This window comes from Podarcis gaigeae (assembly GCF_964106915.1).
Source record: "Podarcis gaigeae genome assembly, chromosome: 17".
NCBI classification, from domain to species: Eukaryota; Metazoa; Chordata; class Lepidosauria; order Squamata; family Lacertidae; genus Podarcis; species Podarcis gaigeae.
Genome location: NC_139694.1, coordinates 11,286,117 through 11,306,217, shown reverse-complemented (window position 1 = coordinate 11,306,217; position 20,101 = coordinate 11,286,117). Strand labels below are relative to the sequence as shown.

General features: G+C 44.2%; 1 protein-coding gene across 2 annotated transcripts; it reads right to left on the bottom strand.

The window, feature by feature from the left end:
* Window positions 1-454: 454 nt before the first annotated feature.
* On the bottom strand, window positions 455-12,779 carry FUT10 (fucosyltransferase 10). 2 transcript variants are annotated; one of them, XM_083719331.1, is made up of 5 exons: window positions 12,560-12,779; window positions 9,552-9,861; window positions 7,585-7,879; window positions 3,627-4,462; window positions 455-2,131 (listed from the first exon to the last, which is right to left on the bottom strand). In XM_083719331.1, the coding sequence occupies exons 2-5, from the start codon at window positions 9,630-9,632 to the stop codon at window positions 1,907-1,909; spliced, it is 1,437 nt and encodes a 478-aa protein (XP_083575457.1). In that variant the 5' UTR covers window positions 9,633-9,861; window positions 12,560-12,779; the 3' UTR covers window positions 455-1,906. The 2 variants fall into 2 exon arrangements, with proteins under 2 accessions (XP_083575457.1, XP_083575458.1); XM_083719332.1 differs by having other exon boundaries at window positions 9,552-9,858.
* Window positions 12,780-20,101: the final 7,322 nt, after the last annotated feature.

Sequence of the window (20,101 nt, the reverse complement as noted above, 5' to 3'; positions counted from 1 at the left end):
ACCCGGAAGCTGTACGCCGGCTCCCTCAGCCAGTAAAGCGAGATGAGCGCTGCAACCCCAGAGTCGGCCACGACTGGACCTAATGGTCAGGGATTCCTTTACCCCAGCTGTTAAAAAACAAAACCAAGAGTCCTAGCAGGAAAAAATGGTGGCAACACATCTAGGTTCCTACATATATACAGTTGCCATTTTGTCCTTGGTAGGGCTGTTGTACTTTTTTAACAGCTAGGTAAAAAGTACCAATTCTGGCTGATAAAAGGATTCCCCCCCCTCTTTTATTTCCCCCTGGAATCAGCATGTTGGGAAAAGCGACACTTACTATGTGTGAAGAAGTCTTTTGGCCCCGTACTTCCAGTCCCAAGTAACGAAAACCATAGATACTCAAATCCCACATGTGGTGGGAATGTAAAAAAGTGAAAAGCTTCTGGGAAATGATATATAATGAGATGAAAAAAAATGTTGAAATATACATTTATAAAGAAACCAGAAGCATTTTTACTGGGCATTGTAGGAAGTGACATAAATAGAAAAGAATGTAAGCTGTTTTTATATGCAACGATTGCAGCAAGAATATTATTGGCACAAAAATGGAAGCAAGAAGAATTACCGACAAAAGAAGAATGGAGGAGGAAATTAATGGACTATGCAGAACCAGATAAACTAACAGGAAGGATTCGAAATCTGCAGGACCAGAAATTCACAGAAGACTGGTATAAATTTACAGACTTTTTGAAAAGTAATTGTGATGATTGTAGGTTTGCAAGAAGTTTTGTGAGATGAATTATTGCAATAATGGATAAAGGAGAGGATGGTTAGTTAAGATAATTAAAGGCAATATGAATTTAAGAAATGCATAAGAAGTGGTTAAAACGGTGGATCATCAGAGGTGCTGATGGAAGTCCAAAAAAGATTGTATAAGTGGTGAAGTTTTGTGGTATGTATTATAATTTATATGTTAAAATTAATAAAAATTATTATTAAAAAGATACTCAAATCAAGCCCCAAATCATCTGATATTGTACAGGTCTTAACAAAACAAAATCTCTGCCTCCATGAGCCTCTGCATGGTCAGCCCTCCCTCCTTAAGAGAAATGCTTCAGACATTATCAGAGCATGGACATGCTGCCTTGCCATTGCTGTTTATAATACTGTTCAATAGATGACATCTCCATCACCCTGGCCCAGCCAGAAATGAAAAGAAAGAAGGTCCTTCATTCAAACCACAAAGTGGCTCTTTACAGAATTTACCAGAGGGGCACAGAATCCAGTCTCCAATAACAGGGACCACACTTAGGTGGGACTCTATTTCTAAGGCCTGCTTTCCGTAAACCATCCCCCCTCCCAGAGCATTTGGCACACTGCCCCTGAGGTTGCTCCTCCTCCTCCGCTGCTCTGCGATTCATCTGCAAGGTCCTCCTTTCTCCTGCACGGCTTGGCTTCCTGTCAGGTGCAGAAATGACATAAGCAGCAAGGCCACCCCTTTAGACAAGGCCCTTTGCTTGAGAGATGCCAGGAAGCCAAACCATCTGTATGGAAGTCTTGACACGTATCCAACTCAAGGGTGGGAGGAACTGCAGAGGCAAAATAAACCACACACACAGAGAGGGAAAGTAAAGTGCAGATGGCTGCATTTTGCTGTGAATGCTCCAATGTTAATTACACTAATAATTTATATTAATAGTTTATACTGAACGTTAGTATAAAAAATATAAGATGACCCAACTGGGTCCTTCGTCTTCTGGATTAGTATTCGCTGAATACGATGATTTCTCATCATCTCAGTGGTTAAAACTGCTTCCTATCTTATTAAGGCAACCGACAAACAACAGCTCCTCATAGAGGCTCCTCTGTGTTGGTTTGTTTCCCCCTCTAGCTTGAGTCAAGGGCCTATTGTCTCCCTCTAAACTCATTCTCTAAACACCATAGTCCAAAACTCCTGAGCTGTGAAATTTCTGTTCCTTTCGACCAGCTGCCTCAGGGCGTGAGCTTCTCTCTTGGACTGCTCAAAGCTCGGTATCCACATCTCCTGCAGAGCCGTTCTGTGCGTATTGCGAGACGAAAAAACAAATGGTTGCGGTTTGGAGCAGCTCAGGTGGCTTGCTTCTGCATTCCACTTTTTTGGTAACATTCCCTGGTTGAGAGAGAAAAAGAGAGAAAGAGAGATGGGAGGACACAATCTGAATTTTATCAACCACCATGTAAGCATGGATGAATATACACTCATTTCCACTTCCTTGGCTGGGGAGGGCGGGATATAAATAAATATTATTATTATTATTATTATTATTAAGGTCCCTTAGGAGTGTAGCCAGTTATGTTAGTGGAATGGTTTGCACAAGAGAAGGTGCAGGAAGCTGGAATGGTTCTGATGGCTGGTTGCACAACAGACTGTTGTAGGCACAACCTGTCGCACAGCCATCTTCCACTAGCACAACTGTTGTGCTGGATTTCATATTACACAGGTATTATCACCATCATGTATTTATTTATATAGCGCCATTTGTGTGCATGGCTCCACATTGCAAATGCGGCCCTCCGTCTGAAAAAGACTCCCCTCCCCACTGAGCTAGGAATGAGGTCTACGTGTTCGCTCCATGTAGCTTTGAACGGCTGAAACATGCTTGATGCAAATAATAATAATAATAATAAATTTTTATTTGATATTGTATCCCGCTCTCCCAGGCCAAAGCCGGGGATGCAAACTTGATAGGGCTTGGATGAAAATGTGCCCGCCACTTCTTACAGTCTTTTTTAATGCTGCGGCAATTCTGTAAACAAGCATTATGTTTCACTCAAGAGGCTGTGAAATATTGCAGTTTAATAAACTGTGGGCTGTCATTAGATCTAATCATTGCTTGATGTGTGCAACCCACTCCGTAGGTCAGCCTTGACTGCCAACTGAAGACCAAGTCAGCAGCAATTTCACTCAAGGCAATACCGGATGAATTATTTCGCTGCAATATTGTAGGCAGCTGGAGAAGAGTTGAACTCACAGAATATGAGACGGGGGGGGTATTTGAAAGCAAAGAACCTGTGGCCCTGCAGTGTTGTTGGACTCCAACTCCCTTCCACCCACGACCATGTCCATGCTGCTAAGTCTGATAGGAGTTGGAATACAGTGGTACCTCTGGTTAAGCACTTAATTCGTTCCGGAAGTCCGTTCTTAACCTGAAACTGTTCTTAACCTGAAGCACCACTTTAGCCTATGGGGCCTCCTGCTGCTGCCGCGCCGCCAGAGCATGATTTCTGTTCTCATCCTGAAGCAAAGTTCTTAACCCAAGGTACTATTTCTGGGTTAGCAGAGTCTGTAACCTGAAGCATCTGTAACCTGAAGCGTATGTAACCCGAGGTACCACTGTACTACCACAGCTGATATGCCACAAGGTCCTTATTTCTCTTATAAAGACTCATATAAACTCGGAACTCCGGGAGAACAACATCTGCCTTCCTTTCCTTGGGAGCTCTCCTTGGTCCTGGAGAGTGTGTCTCTGGCCCTGCTTCTATCTGTCAGAACTCATACATCACACCTGCCACAAAGTGACTCCACTCTACAATTAGTACCTGGCAAGTCTGACTCAGAGACGGTGCGAGCCTGGCTATAACAGGGCAGGTGGCTTTATAATTACCTTTGCTTGTCTCCTCATATTTCCCCATATTCTAGTGCACACCATGCATTCAAAGGCATCTATGTAATTGTCCTTCATTATATCTTGCACTCCCCATGTGCGTTCCTTTATAGCAGCAAGCAGGTGTTGGTTGGAGATGTCCCCTTTCAGCTTCCATTCAAGGTAGGCCTCATATTTCTCATCATCTGCATCCAAAGCTTTGATGTACTGTGCCAGGTCCCTGGGGTGTGAGAATCCTGTGACCAGGATTGCACTCTTATTGCTGGGAAGCCAGTCTTTGATGCTAGGAGAGCCGTAATAAACTGGTACCACACCCAGCTTCAGTGGTCTCCAGAGCTTTTCAGTGATATAATCTTCACAGACAGCATTCTCAAAGGCAAGGACAAATTTGTACTGAGCAAGTATCTTGTAGAAGTTATCGTTATCCATGGAGGCAGGGTTTTCAAGCTGCTCCGGCAGATCTCTGTTATGCAAGCAGGCACCATAGGAATCTACCTCAATGTGAGCCATAAGCTCCTGTACGTAGCTGTCCCGGTCAGAGGGAGGATCGCAGTCAGACTGTACATATACGAGGGGCGCGAGCCTTTTCCTCAAGCTGTTCTTGTTTTGCAAAGGAATCATGTACCTCAGGGATTTTAAGGCCTCAATACTTTCAAGGTACTGTGTGGTGAGTGGCAGATGTGAGTTGCGGCTGAACGTTGCTGTGTGGTTGAACAGAGTGATGGCGGGTCTCTGGAAGAGCTTGTAATTGTTTTTGGGTGACTCCTCGTGGAAAAGGGCCCAGTCATGGTGGTCTTTTCGGGGGAGAGGTAAGCTATCTATGCTGAAGTCAGTACCTAGGTGTTGAAAATACAAATGGGAGAGAAAGAAATCAGATTGCTCCCAGTGAAAGAAATATTGGAAAACACTATTCAATCTGGCTGCGCTTCCATGAATGATATGAGCAGCATATTACCAAGACAGCATAGTATTTATGACCATCACCTCCCCTCTCTCACCTATGGCTCCTCCCCACAACATCTTACTAACATGCAAAACAAGTGGGACCCACAATGGAATGTTGCATGTGCTTCTGTTGAGAGAGCCATTTTCCAGCATACTCCATTCCATTCCCCTTTCTCCTTCCCCAAGGTTACCATTCCACTCATCACACACACACACACACACACACACAGAGAGAGAGAGAGAGAGAGAGAGAGAGAGAGAGAGAGAGAGAGATGGACAGCATTTCATGCCTGTTGAGGATGCTCAGTTGTCAGAAGCAAGCCAGGGGCAAGTCACACTGTGCAAAGTGGAGTTAATTAGCAAAAACACTTGGTGGAGTGTCAGACCTAATGAGCACAGCAACTCATCTCTGTCAGGTCTTGCTTCCTATGAAGTAGTCACTGAGAATGAAGATCACAGCTGCATAAGTACCCTCCTCTCCATGGTTCCCCCCCCCCCAAGCGATAGGAGACTATGCCTGAGTGAATCTAACTTCTCTTTCACCCTTTTCATGCCTCTTCTGGTTCTGGGAAACCAGGGGGGAAGGGAGCTGGTCTCAGCAGAAGGGGGAGACACCCATGACTCTTCACCATCCTGCCTCATCTCTGCTTCTTGGCCTCCCTTACCCCACTTTCATGCTTCAGCTTCAGCCTCTGGTTCTGGTTCTGGACTGCTCTCTGCCACAGACTCTCCCAGCTCACTAAACCCTGTTACCCCTTCAGATTCCTCTGACCATTCATCATTGTCCCACCACCACTCCCTGAGCATTGAGCCTTCTTCCCTTGGTGGTTCCCCAGCTGGTTCTTCCCACCATTCCTCTGTGTCCAACCAGTTCATGACATCAGTCCTCAGTGAGCTATACACAAATATACACTTGGGTTCTTCCTAAAGGTTTTTTTTTTTGGGGGGGGGTACTTCTAGTCCTTGGAGTTCCTCCAGATCTGCTGAGAACGAGTTCTGTGTGGGAGATGCCATTTTAGCTACAAATGAGATCCTAATTCTGCTTCTAAGCAGATAAGCAACAAAGGCTGCAGCAAGGCAGTTCCTAATGAGTCTTCGCAATATAAAACAGTTAACACTGCAATCCTATATACAACTGTAAGACCCATTGAATTCAACAGGACTTGTTTCTGAATAGACATTTATAGGACTGGACTGTAAGTTTATGCTAGTTTTCTGTTTGGAGTTCATAAAACATTGAAGGATAAAAAGTGCTGTGATAGGTATCTAAAATTATATATAAAAAGGATGCTATACATTCTGAGAAAAGCTCAATAAAACTTGATTCCCTTAAACTTCCAGTGTTCGGATCTATCTGAATAATAAATCTCTCTAGATGTGGTTTTGAATTATAAAGGGAATATCCTGCGGAAAGGTATTGTGAAAATAATATTTTTATTACAGCTCTGAGGAGAGATATAATAAAGTCAGTTTTGTGCTTGACAGCCAAAATAATTCAGCCCAAGAATCACCAGCTCCATGGGAATCGTGAAACTTGTTTCAAAACTTTTATCTACTTTTCCTGCTCCTGGATTTGAGTTGTATCCATTGGGGGCAGCTGCATGTTTTTAAAGAGAGTAGCTGCATGTTGTGACTTGGGTTTCAGAAATGGAGGCTTTGACAACATTAGCAGCAAAAAAAAAAAAAAAAAAATGCAGTGCACCCACTAGAGAAGTACTGAATACAACTTTTAAAACCGCATTAAACTGGGGCACCCTTGAGTGGATATTACAACTTTTAGGTGATATTGTAAACAAACAGAGTCCAATTCTTGCTGAGAAAATAAAGTCAGAGCTGTCTACTAATGGTGAAGATAAAGGATCTGCAGAGAGAAGCCTATAAAAGGATACTTCCAAGGTGAAACACTAGGATGACTGATTGATTTGATACAACGCATTAATCTTAGCCAAGCTGATAGACAATATGTCTTAAAGGATGCGAGAGATGATAAAAAATATGCTTCAGACCAGAAAAAGACAGAGAGGCATTACAAGGTTTATGATGAGAAAATGCAGAATAAGATTGCAATTATGAGCACATTTCATACTTTAATGTTTGTGACAAAATAAATAATGGTCTAAGTTACGGATGGGCAACATGCAGGTCACTGACATAACTGAAGTTTTCTTATGATCCTCATAGGTATTTTCCAAGAGCTTTTATTAAAGTAAGTAGCCAGTCCTTATTTAGTAAGTAGCCAGTCCATTTAGGCTTGAACTGAGCTCATGGCTTCCTTGTCCCACTTAAGGTATTATTAAGATTTGCAGTGCTAGGATGATTGTGTTACAACCAAATAGTATTATTGTGAAAGGTACGTAGATTTTTCACAGACTGTACTTTTTGCATCTTGTTGCCATTTGTCCCCATTGTTTCCAATATTTTTTCCTCTAAAAGTGTGTACATATGTACACACACACACACTCCACAACTGAGGATAACAATTCATGCACCTGAATTTACGCCCAAGTAAATCTGTTGGTCTTTATAGTAACAATAAAACTGGTTTTTTTGCTTGCAACTAATATGGCTACCTCTCTGAAAACTGACTACTCACATTAATTATCTCCATTCCCAGTGTTCAGCTGTGAGTGCCAATCCTTATATAGCCAAAATGGCACCGTCCCCACATAAAAGGGAGGTTTCAGCAGACTTGGGGAAATCTCAGGGTTTGCAGAAGTACAGAAACATCCTTTGGGTGGGAGGGGACTTAAGGCAGTAAGATCAATGGCCATAGCATGCTCACTGACCATGGTGGGGTACAGAAAACCCAGAAGAAAGGAGGACTGAAATGGAGTGGCAGGCATCGCAAACAGCAGACCCCGAAAAGCAGCATGCCACACTGCAACATTTTGTTGCAGGCCCCACTTCTTTTCTCCGTTATGCTTGGCAGCTACAAGATAAATGAACCATGTGAGCGAGGGAGAAAGGCAAAGTCACTCATCATCTTGAAGAATAAAATGAACCAGCCTCTTACCATAAAACAGAAATGCTTTAGTCATAGAGTCGTGCTGATAGGTCCTGTTGATAGTAAAGAAGCAAGCGTCTTGTCCGCACCGACCAAGCCGCCCTGTCTCTCCTGTCAGTGGAGACCACCACAGCAAGATAGGATATCGGTCGTTGTTCAAAATGGTCTTTGTATCGCTGGGGAGTTCCGGTTTCTTTACAAACAGATAGGTGTATTTCTGCCATTCTTCATCTTTCAGTGCGCTGTTTTGTGAAATGGAGGTTTTCGTCATCTTCCTTTCAGACTTTCCAAGCTCTACAACCACCTTTCAAGGGGAAAGAGAAATCTATCCTTATTGAAGTCTCATTATACATGGCATGAACTATTGTTCTGTATAACAGAGCACCCACTGAGGCCTGCTTTAAAATGGAGAAAACAGTAGGCCCTGGTCTCTGTAGTTGGGGAAATTATTAAATGATTGTGACCTTACTATTCTCATGTGACTTAAGATGTTGGGTTGGTTGGATTATTGTTTTCATCAGTAGGCTGCCAACTGTTCAATCAACCACAGCAGCTGTGTCTCTTAACAGCATATCCCTGAGAAGCTCAGGCTTCCTCAGCCCTCCAGATGTTTTTGAGACTACAATTCCCATCATCCCTGACCACTGGTCCTGCTAGCTAGGGATTATGGGAGTTGTAGGCCAAAAACATCTGGAGGGCCAAGGTTGAGGAGGCCTGCATTAGCTCATAATATTTACCTCCGTACAGTGGTACCTCAGGTTACATACGCTTCAGATTACATACACTTCAGGTTACAGACTCCGCTAACCTAGAAATAGTGCTTCAGGTTAAGAACTTTGCTTCAGGATGAGAACAGAAATTGTGCTCCGGCGGCGCGGCAGCAGCGGGGGGCCCCATTATCTAAAGTGGTGCTTCAGGTTAAGAACAGTTTCAGGTTAAGGATGGACCTCCGGAACGAATTAAGTAATTAACCTGAGGTACCACTGTACCACATGTTAATATCATGCATGCATTAAATTCCTTTACTAATGAAAAATCCATCAATGGGGGAAGCTCAACAGCAGAGGGCAGAGGTTGGGAGAGTTGACTCAGGGAAGGGATGTTGCAGGAGTACACAACTCCCATCAGCCCTGACCACTGGACATGCTGGCTGGGGCAGATGAGAGTTGGGAGTCCAACATCCATGGCACCAATAGCGGCCCCAGTATTTTGGAACACTGTTCCTATTGGATGTAATTCAGTGTAGTGCTAACTGTGACATGCATGCAAGGTCTGCTCACGCAATAAGAATTTCCCCCTTCGCCCCCTTTGTCTTGGTGTTCCCTCAACCCTCCAGAGCAGATTTAGGGGGGCATGGGTAAAGGAGACAGTGGGGAAATTCTGATGCAGGAACAGGCCTTGTTCCATGCTTGCACAACAACTTAGTTCAATCCCAATGAAATCAGTCAAGCACCTACAATTTTGATGCTCTGTCATCTGCTGAAAACCAGGTGTTTTTGTTTTGGTCTTGTCAGGAGTTTTTATTTAGAGAAATCTATTGTTGGTCATTTGCTTTGGTGTATTATTATATTTTAGTCCGTTGTGTTTTGGGTGCACACAGCCACAATGTTTTTCTTATATGAGTTGGTGCCTTATAAATAAATATAAATACAATCTGGGTGGTCATGGAGACGCCATACCCCTGGGGTAGAAAGATAAGCAAAAGAGGATCTCCCTTAGGACCTGGAGACCCAGGGAAAGGTTATGTACTGAAGCTGTCTGGGTGGGCAAGCCTGCCCTCCCTTCTCTTCATGCCAACAGTCCTGCCACAGAATCATAGAGTTGGAAGGGACCGCAGGGGTCATCTAGTCCAACCCCCTGCAATGCAGAAATTCTTCGCCCAACGTGGAACTTGAACCCATGACCCTAAGATTAAGAGTATGGCATGTTTCAGCCTAAAGCAGTGCTCAACTCCTGACCCTGAGTATCTGTAGTACCTGGAGGGTGACGAGCAGAAAAAAGATGGCCATTAAACAGAAGCAGGATGCCCAAAATCTCTTCTTCCTCATTGCATTCATGCCTCACGTTTGGGCACAGGCAAGCAGGTGTTGCCTCTTCAGAACTGCTGCAACATACTCCACAGCTGGTCTTAACTGCTGTTTCCCTTCACCTCCTGGTCCTTCTCCATTGCCACCAGTGATGGGGGAACCGATGCCATCAAGGGCAGTGATGAAAAATTGGCCGCACTTCTGATCTTCTACCGTGCAGCTTCTTGAACCAATGGCTTCTTGGAAGCGAATGCATCTGCTAAAGGAAAACAGGGCAGAGGTGTGTTTTAGAGGCACTGGTACAGCCAGTTTGATATACAGTGGTACCTCGGGTTACATATGCTTCAGGTTACATACGCTTCAGGTTACACACTCCGCTAACCCAGAAATAGTGCTTCAGGTTAAGAACTTTGCTTCAGGATAAGAACAGAAATCATGCTCCGGCGGCGCAGTGGCAGCGGGAGGCCCCATTAGCTAAAGTGGTGCTTCAGGTTAAGAACAGTTTCAGGTTAAGTACAGACTTCCGGAACGAATTAAGTACTTAACCTGAGGTACCACTGTACAGTGGTACCTCTAGATGCGAACAGGATCCGTTCTGGAGCCCCGTTCGCATCCAGAAGCGAACGCAACCCACGTCCACATGTCTGCGCGTGCGCAGGTCGCGATTCACCGCTTCTGCGCTTGACATCATCTTGACCGTCTGCGCATGCGCGAGCGGCGAAACCCAGAAGTAACGCATTCAGTTACTTCCGGGTCGCCACAGCGCGCAACCCGAAAATACTTATCCCAAAGCTACTTCAACCCGAGGTATGACTGTACTGCACTTCACTTTATATCAGAAAAGATATTGGACGCAAATGTTATTTCATCGTAATCAAGGCTTTGTGTGTTTTATGTCTGTAACTATACAAGTAAAAAAGAGAACAGGCTTTCATTTTAGGAACAGAATTCTGCAGTCCAAGAACTTCAGCTTTCTTTATATATAACAGAGTTTCTATTAATAACCAGCTTATAGTCCTTATGTGTTCCACTGACCGCTTTCTAGTCTGCAGGTATGGAGGTTCATCTAAGTGTCAAGATATACATACTTTTGTTAGAAGACCAGCAACTTCACATTTGAGTCCTTTAGGAAATCTCAGCAGAGTGCCATCTGAACCCAGTGATATGTCAGTTTTTAATTTGTCCATAAGGCCTAAAACCTTGTCACCACTCACTTCTTCAGGTTCCCTTTCCAAAAAAAAGTTAGTTCAGGCACAGGAATCTATCTGCCCTCCGACTTCCAGTGTGAACAACTCATTCAATTTCTCTACCATCTTGTTTGCCTCTTTTAGCACGTATCTGACTCCGGTCATTGCTGAAAGCTCCCTATCTCATTTCCTGCTACTGCTGTACTTAGATATTTTCTATGGTTGGCACTTACGTTTTTAGGAACATGCTCCTCAAGCTTTTTGTTGTCTCCATCATGGTTTGATTGCATTTATGTTAACAAAAGTCTGTATTTATTTATTTTTTTCATTTGCCCAAGTCTTCTTGCCTTAAATAGTTTCATTGACTCTGCTTATTAACCAATAAGCAGAGTACTGGCATCCTCTTGCCCCTGGATTATGAATTATGACAAAAAACCTGAAGCAATTTGTTTCCTTTTTGTGGGATACTCTGGCGCAGCACTACAGTGGTACTTCAGGTTACATTCCTTCAGGTTACATACACTTCAGGTTACACACTCTGCTAACCCAGAAATAGTGCTTCAGGTTAAGAACTTTGCTTCAGGATGAGAACAGAAATCGTGCTCCGGCGGCGCGGCAGCAATAGGATGCCCCATTAGCTAAAGTGGTGCTTCAGGTTAAGAACAGTTTCAGGTTAAGTACGGACCTCTGGAACGAATTAAGTACTTAACCCGAGGTACCACTGTACTGTTAACTAGCTAAGGTTCACACAAGACAAGACCTCTCACTTTAAACAGGGTAGTACAGTAGGTCAGCCTTGACTGCCAACTGAAGACTAAGTCAGCAGCATTTTCACTCGCAATGCCTGATGAATTATTTCGCTGCAATATTGTAGGCAGCTGGAGAAGAGTTGAACTCACAGAATATGAGACGGGGGGGGAGGTATTTGAAAGCAAAGAACCTGTGGCCCTGCAGATGTTGTTGGACTCCAACTCCCTTCCACCCATGACCATGTCCGTGCTGCTAAGTCTGATAGGAGTTGGAATACAGTGGTACCTCGGGTTAAGTACTTAATTCGTTCCGGAGGTCTGTTCTTAACCTGAAACTGTTCTTAACCTGAAGCACCACTTCCGCTAATGGGGCCTCCTGCTGGTGCCGCGCCGCCAGAGCACGATTTCTGTTCTCATCCTGAAGCAAAGTTCTTAACCCAAGGTACTATTTCTGGGTTAGCAGCATCTGTATCCTGAAACGTCTGTAACCCGAGGTACCACTGTATAAGGATCCCTTTGACTAGAAGAAGCTTCCAGAGTCAAAGTTGCCAACTTTCCTTTACTGGCCCTGCTCCTCTGCCTTGAACAGTAGTGGCAAGCATAACTACTGCTATGTCTTCTTTTTAAGTAAAGCTGTTCCTGGCACAAGGATAAAATAAAATGTGAAAATGAAGCAAGCAAACGTTTCCCCATCAGCCTTCTGTTACAGGCACAAGGGACCAGGCAGCAAAACACGATTAGAAATCTGAATTCCTATCCTTGTTTCCCGATGGACTGAAAGACTCAAACGGCCCTTTTATCAGGGCAGCTGGGAGGGCGGGGGGAAGCTTCAGGGAACCAAGAAAGTCTTTCTTTTCTCTCTTTTCCCCAATCCTTTAAAACATACAACAGCCTCAAGCGGCTCCTTCATCTTTATAGCATTGTGTAACATCCTAGACTGCAGGAGATCTGTCTCTCTCTCCCTCCCTCTGTGTATGTTTATATAGCTATATTTATATTATATTTATAAAACAAAACTCACCCCGGATAACAGCTCTTCCGTCTTGTTGCTGCTAGGCTGTTTTTTGTGGCTTGTTTTTTTTTGTTTTTTACTTTCAGTTTGTACTTCTTTTTTTTTAATCGCCCTCGGGATTACTGCAAAACCTGGAGAAGGATCGGAAAGCTACAGTGCTAAAAACCGACCGTCCGTTTGGGAAAGCGCCTGGGAAATCCAGTTCATGAATTCCCACGTTCCGGGTTTCACTTAGGAACCGGCTTCGGGAAGCAGAGCTGGAGCCAGGATTTGCGGAGAGAGGCGACGTCGTCTCTCTTTCTCTTTAGATTTTGTAAAGGAAAGTTAGTCTAATCGCACTAATAATATCAGCATTTTAGCGAAGTCATTCCCTCCCTGGAAGAAACCATCGCCCGAGCCAGGCGATCTCGGCAAGCGGGGTAGGAAACAACAACAACACGCAATTAAATAAATTAAGCATCAGCGACAATCTGGGGGTTTTGGGGGGGAGAAAGGTTTCGGGCTTCCCGTTGGAAAGAGCGCGTTTAAAAGAACCGGCGGCTGCGGCTCTCGCCTTTGCAAGGATGGACGGCTGCTGCATTATGCTAAAGCTCTTTGCCAGCGGGAGGCCTGAGTTGCGTCAGTGGAATACATACATATATCTACAGAAACGCTAAAAAGCCCTTTGAGATTCATCACGAAGCAGCTGAGGATCACACACACATCCGAATCATTTAAGGCGGGACAGTTCCGTCTTTGATCCCTTAATATTGCTTAGCATGTCTTTACTTAAGGTAATTTGTGCATCGCTCTTTCTTCTCAGAGAGAGTTCACATAAAACTGAAAATAAGAAATTCAGCAGCCAGCAAATTGTCTTATCAACTCTTCAAATATATATCCATATGCATAGATAATTTTAAACATGCATACTCTTCAAATATATATTCATATGCATAGATCATTTGAAATATGTATACTCTACAAATAGATATTTCAAATTATCTATGCATAGGAATATATATATCTACTCTTCAAATATATATTCCTATGCATAAATAATTTGAAATATGCATAACTGGCCATAGAATCATAGAATTGTAGAGTTGGAAGGGTCCACAAGGGTCATCCAGTCATCCACAAGGGTCATCCCTTGCAATGCAGGAATCTTTCACCCAGGGGTGCCAACTTGAATAAAATATTGGAGGGGGGGCGGGTGGCAGGTAAGCCCCATCCTGCATAATCGATCACATGATAATAATAATAATAATAATAATAATAATAATAAATAATTTTATTTATATCCCGCCCTCCCCAGCCGAAGCTGGGCTCAGGGCGGCTAACAACAATCAAAATAATCCAACATTCTAAAAACATTCATTATAAAATTAATTAATTAATTTAATTAATTAATTAATTAATGTGGCGCTGACTATTTGAATGGCAATGCCCATCAACCTGAGGGGCGCAGGGCCCCCTCAAATATTTTATTGGGGGAAGTTGGAGCCTATGCTTTTGCCCACCATGGGACTTGAACCCACAACCCTGGAATGAAGAATCTCATGCTCTACCAACTGAGGTGTGGCATTGTGGTGTGCCTAGGACAGGGGTCAGCAAACTTTTTCAGCAGGGGGCCAGACCACTGTCCCTCAGACCTTGTGGGGGGCTGGACTATATTTTTTGGGGGGGATGAACGAATCCTATGCCCCACAAATAACCCTGAGATGCATTTTAAATAAAAGGACACATTCTACTCATGTAAAAAACACACTGATTCCATCCGTGGGCCAGATTTAGAAGGTGCCTGGGCCAGATCTGGCCCCCGTGCCTTATTTGCCTACCCATGGCCTAGGAGAACAGGTTCATATCCCCACTCGGCTATTGAAAACACTGGGTGGCTTAGGGCCATTCACAGCCTAACAGCAAGGTCATTGTGAGGATGGCTTGGGATGGCTCATGTATGCCCTTTCGAGCCCTTTGGAGAAATGGTGGGATGAAAATAACACACACATTGTCTCTCAAGATAGACAGGTGCCAGCAACAATATATGCACACATAAACCAAACACTATAGGGACACAGGTGGCACTGTGGGTTAAACCACAGAGCCTAGGACTTGCCGATCAGAAGGTCAGCGGTTCAAATCCCTGTGACGGGGTGAGCGCCCGTTGCTCAGTCCCTGCTCCTGCCAACCTAGCAGTTCGAAAAGTACGTCAACGTGCAAGTAGATAAATAGGTACCACTCTGGCGGGAAGGTAAACGGCGTTTCTGTGCGCTGCTCTGGTTCGCCAGAAGCGGCTTAGTCATGCTGCCACATGACCTGGAAGCTGTACGCCGGCTCCCTCGGCCAATAAAGCAAGATGAGCACCGCAACTCCAGAGTCGGTCACGCCTGGACCTAATAGTCAGGTGTCCCTTTACTTTTACCTTACACCAAACACTCAGGATAGATAGTACTGCACAGTTAGGTTTTTTTGTTTGCTCTGAGCTTGTCTCATGCCTCCCCACCCCACTTTAAGGGACATCCTTGAAGATGATGCAGAAAATCCAGCTACTGTAAAATGCAGCGACTTGGCAGACTATCAGCCCCATGTTACTTATGCCGGTTGCCAATTAGCTACAGTACCAAACTACTGAACAAAATTCAGAGTGTTGGATCTGCTGTACAAAGCCCTTTACAGTGTGGGGTTAGGATCCTGAGAAAATCCTCTCACCCCTTATGTACCTAGCTGTGCTCTGCAGGAGAGGGCATCCTGCTCATAGGATCTTATCAGGAGGCCCATTACGCATATTACAGGGATCAGGCCTTTAGCCTGTCAGCACCTCCCGGCTTAGGAATTCCCTCCATTATATATCAGGTGTCCTCTTTGCTAATTAATTGTTATTACTTTTCAATTTTTAAAATGAATTTACATCCAATTAATTCAATTTAATACAAATTTAAAGTTGACCTATGTTGTTTTCCGTGGTGTTGCCCTTCTCCCCCCCCCCCCCCCATTCTGGCTGCATCATACTTTACTCTACTTCACTTAAAATAAAAAAACGTTTGATAGCACACTGCTTCCAATTGTTTTTTAATTATTTTTTATTTTTACTTAGATTTTTTTTGTGAAACAAAAACAAACAAGAAGAAGTACATATAGCATCTCCACTTTCAATTCATAAGAGTCTTTTTTCACAGTTTGTTTACATTCGACATGAGACACCATTGTCATAGACTTTGATTGTTGAAGATAATTTGGTGCTGCATAGACAGATATTGGCTGATGATGTGATAATGAGATGGAATATAACCATGTTACTTGACCTGCTCTGCCATCCACAGGAATCAAGAGGTTACTACATTCTCAATACTGAGAAAGTTTAACATGAAGTAGGTTAGCACTGTGGGTTAAACCACAGAGCCTAGGACTTGCCAATCAGAAGGTCAGAGGTTCGAAACCCCGTGACGTGGTGAGCTCCCGTTGCTCGGTCCCTGCTCCTGCCAACCTAGCAGTTCGAAAGCACGTCAAAGTGCAAGTAGATAAATAGGTATTGCTCTGGCGGGAAGGTAAACGGTACTTCCATGTGCTGCTCTGGTTCGCCAGAAGCGGCTTAGTCATGCTGGCCACATGACCCGGAAGCTGAATGCCGGCTCCTTCGGCCAATAAAGTGAGATGAGCGCCGCAACCCCAGAGTCAGTAACGACTGGACCTAATGGTCAGGGGTCCCTTTACCTTTATGTTTCAAAATTTAATGTATGGAGGACAGTGTTGACAACCTACAAGCTATGAGCTCTTCTTTATGGTACAGTAGTAGAAAAAATACATTGCATCCGATGTGTGTTCACTGTTGACACTTCAGGGATCTGATAACAATGTTAAACCTTTATTGCAAGCTTGTAGTCAGGGCTCTTTTCTTATGTTTAGGGTTGAGCAGAAATGGAAACATTTTGCATGGCCACAAAAGTTGTCCGTATGTCTCCAGAGTTCTTTTCAGACTGCTCGTTTAGAGAACAAGAGGCACAAAAGAAAAAATCACTCCTCCCAGCTTTTCTCCACTGCCACTCCACATTTCTTCTTTCCCACAAATCCCCATTTGCTCTAGGGCAGTGTTTACCAAACTTGAGTCTCCAGCTGTTTTGGACTACAGTTCCCTGACCTGCTAGCTAGGGATGGTGGGAGTTGTAGTCCAAAAACAGCTGGAAACCCCAATTTTGGAAGCTCTGTTCTAAGGAATAAAAGAGGTAAAAGGTAAAGGGACCCCTGACCTAATGGTGACCGACTCTGGGGTTGCGGCGCTCATCTCACTTTATTGGCCCATTGTGGGGATTTGAACCGCTGACCTTCAGATCGGCAAGTCCTAGGTTCTGTGGTTTAACCCACAGCACCACCCTCAGAGATCCCAGCAAACCCCAGTATTTGGCAATTCAGGCCAAATTGCCAGCCTTTTATAACAGCAGCCCAGCACTGTTTTCATTTTATTTTATGGTGAATTGTGCCTTGCTTTTTAAGGCATTTAGGAAATCATTGTTACTGCTTGTTTATTAAACTTCCAGTACAGGAGATCACTGGGCACAATAATAAAAACCACTGCTCCCCTGGCAGCTCCTCCTGCCCTGCAAACTAGTTCCAAGACTAGTCATGCAAAACTTGTGGGCTCAGATGCAAATGTGCAGAGCTTTATTAAACGAGTACAAAACTTTGGCATCAGTTTGGAGGGGGTCCCAAAATTTGGGGTCCGTCTTTAATAAAGCTGATGTGCCGGTATGTAAAAAGCCACATGGGGTCTGATCTGAATGAGTACTGTGATGAGCAGTCCAGATGTGACTGCATGTGTGCATTGTCTGAAGAGTCCTGCTCTCCCACGGAGATCTTTCTGGACTGGGTTGTAATGATCTATTTTGGCTTATAGAGAAAACCAAAGTAATGATACATAAATGCAAAATGTATAGCCCAGGTCTGTGCATGTTTACTTGGAAATTAAGGCTGCAGACTAAGCTTCATTTGCACCCGGTAAGCTGGACCATAAAGAAGGCTGATCGCGGAAGAATTGATGCTTTTGAATTATGGTGCTGGAGGAGACTCTTGAGAGTCCCATGGACTGCAAGAAGATCCAACCTCTCCATTCTGAAGGAAATCAGCCCTGAGTGCTCACTGGCAGGACAGATCCTGAAGCTGAGACTCCAATACTTTGGCCACCTCATGAGAAGAGAAGATTCCCTGGAAAAGACCCTGATGTTGGGAAAGATGGAGAGCGCAAGGAGAAGGGGACGACAGAGGATGAGATGGTTGGACAGTGTTCTCAAAGCTACTAACATGAGTTTGACCAAACTGCGGGAGGCAATGGAAGACTGGTGTGCCTGGTGTGCTCTGGTCCATGGGGTCACGAAGCGTTGGACACAACTAAACGACAACAACAAAAGAGGCATCCCGAGGTTACATGAGTTTGACCAAACTGCGGGAGGCAGTGGAAGACAGGAGTGACTGGCGTGCTCTGGTCCATGGGGTCACGAAGAGTCAGATGCGACTAAACGACTAAACAACAACAATGAAAAAGGTTTGTATTGGGCAGAGGTGGCCAGGTGCAAATGAGGGCAGGGTTCCTGCAATCTAACAGCAGGTACAGTGCTGAAATTTCCCTCTTCTGTTAAAGGTTCAGGAGCTGCCTCTCCCCCCCCCCCTTGTTTTTTTTGCAGAAATTTTGTATTTATGCAGCCTCTGAGAGGGGTGGAGAATCTGCGGTCCTCCTAATACTGCTGGACTACAACTTCTACTCTTCCTAACCATTGACCATATTTTATGAGACAGATGGGTGTTAAGAGTCCAGCAACATCAAGATCACAGGTCCACACACCACCCCCTGCTGCCTACACAGTAGCTAGAAACTGTGCTGTAAACCATAAATAGCCTCTGTTATAAATGTCACCTTACAAACCTCAGACAAGTTGCATTCTTACAAACGCAACTCCTGTACCAGTACTTTCTCTATTGAATTCTGTTTAAAATATCAGTCCTCAAAAGATATGACAATATGCTAAAGAAGAAAATCTCTCTGTAGGGATGGGATTAACACGAATCTGCCTAATTTACACTTCTTGAATAATAATAATAATAATAATAATAATAATAATAATAATAATAATAATAATATTTTATTTATATCCTGCCCTCCCTAGCCAAAGCCGGGCCCAGAGCAGCTAACAACAATAAAAATAGCAGTTTACATAACATCAGAGTCAATTAATTGAAATACATTCTAAAATCAATGCAGAATCAAATTAATGGCAACCATTGGGCTAGAGTTCTATGAAGGAGAGAGGAGGTCAGACTGTGCCTTGGCCAAAGGCCTGGTGGAACATCTCTGTCTTGCAGGCCCTGCGGAAAGATGTCAAGTCCCGCAGGGCCCTAGTCTCTTGTGACAGAGTGTTCCACCAGATCAGGGCCACGGCCGAAAAAGCCCTGGCTCTGGTCGAGGCCAGCCTAACCTCCCTGTGGCCCGGGATCTCCAAGATGTTTTTATTTTAAGACCGTAAGGTCCTCCGTTGGACATACCAGGAGAGGCAGTCCCGTAGGTACAAAGGTCCTAGGTCGTATAGGGCTTTTGAAGCAGCCATCCTCCAAAATTCACACAACTCTGAATTGTGCAGTGCAGTTCTCCAACACAAAAGTATGTACAAAAGCATGTATATCCATTTTTCTTCTTAAAGTTGTATCACTATGCTTGAAAGTAAGCCCCACTGAACTCACTGGGGACTTCCTCCTGAGTACATGTGCCTAGGGATCAGGTTGTAAGAATCAAGCTGCAATCCTACACGCGTAAATCTGGGAGTAGACCCCACTGATCTTGCTCCTCTGGTCAGCTTGTATTTGGTCATCTCCACAGGTCCCCACTAGCAATGCTGCGCATTTCCCCCCATGACATAGAGACTTGAGCACCTCTATCCTGTAGGAGGAACCATAAGCAAGAGAAAGAGACGGATTCGATCCTACCAAGAGACACGGTTAAAAACATCTTCACAGGCTCCGACTTAGCAGTCCTCCGATTACTCCATGCATTGGGAGGGAGGGAAATGGGTTGTTGTTTTTTTAAGGGTAAATAAAGCAGGTATTTGCAGTGCATCAAAATAATCATGCTCTTCATCTCCCACCCACAAAATTATTTATTCTCAGGAGGGTGATCCTGATCCTGTTCCCTTGCGAGACATGTATATATATGTATGTATGTGTATATACAGTGGTACCTCAGGTTACATACGCTTCAGGTTACAGATGCTTCAGGTTACAGACTCCGCTAACCCAGAAATATTACCTCGGGTTAAGAACTTTGCTTCAGGATGAGAACAGAAATTGTGCTCCGGCGGTGCAGCCGCAGCAGGAGGCCCCATTAGCTAAAGTGGTGCTTCAGGTTAAGAACAGTTTTAGGTTAAGAACGCACCTCCGGAACGAATTAAGTACTTAACCCGAGGTACCACTTTGTATGTTCCCAACATTTTTTGGCCATGCCCCACCTAAGCATCTCTAAAATCCTGATCCCCCTCCCCCACTGTGACATATAATTATTATTATTCAAAAAGTGAATTTATATTCACGTGGAGG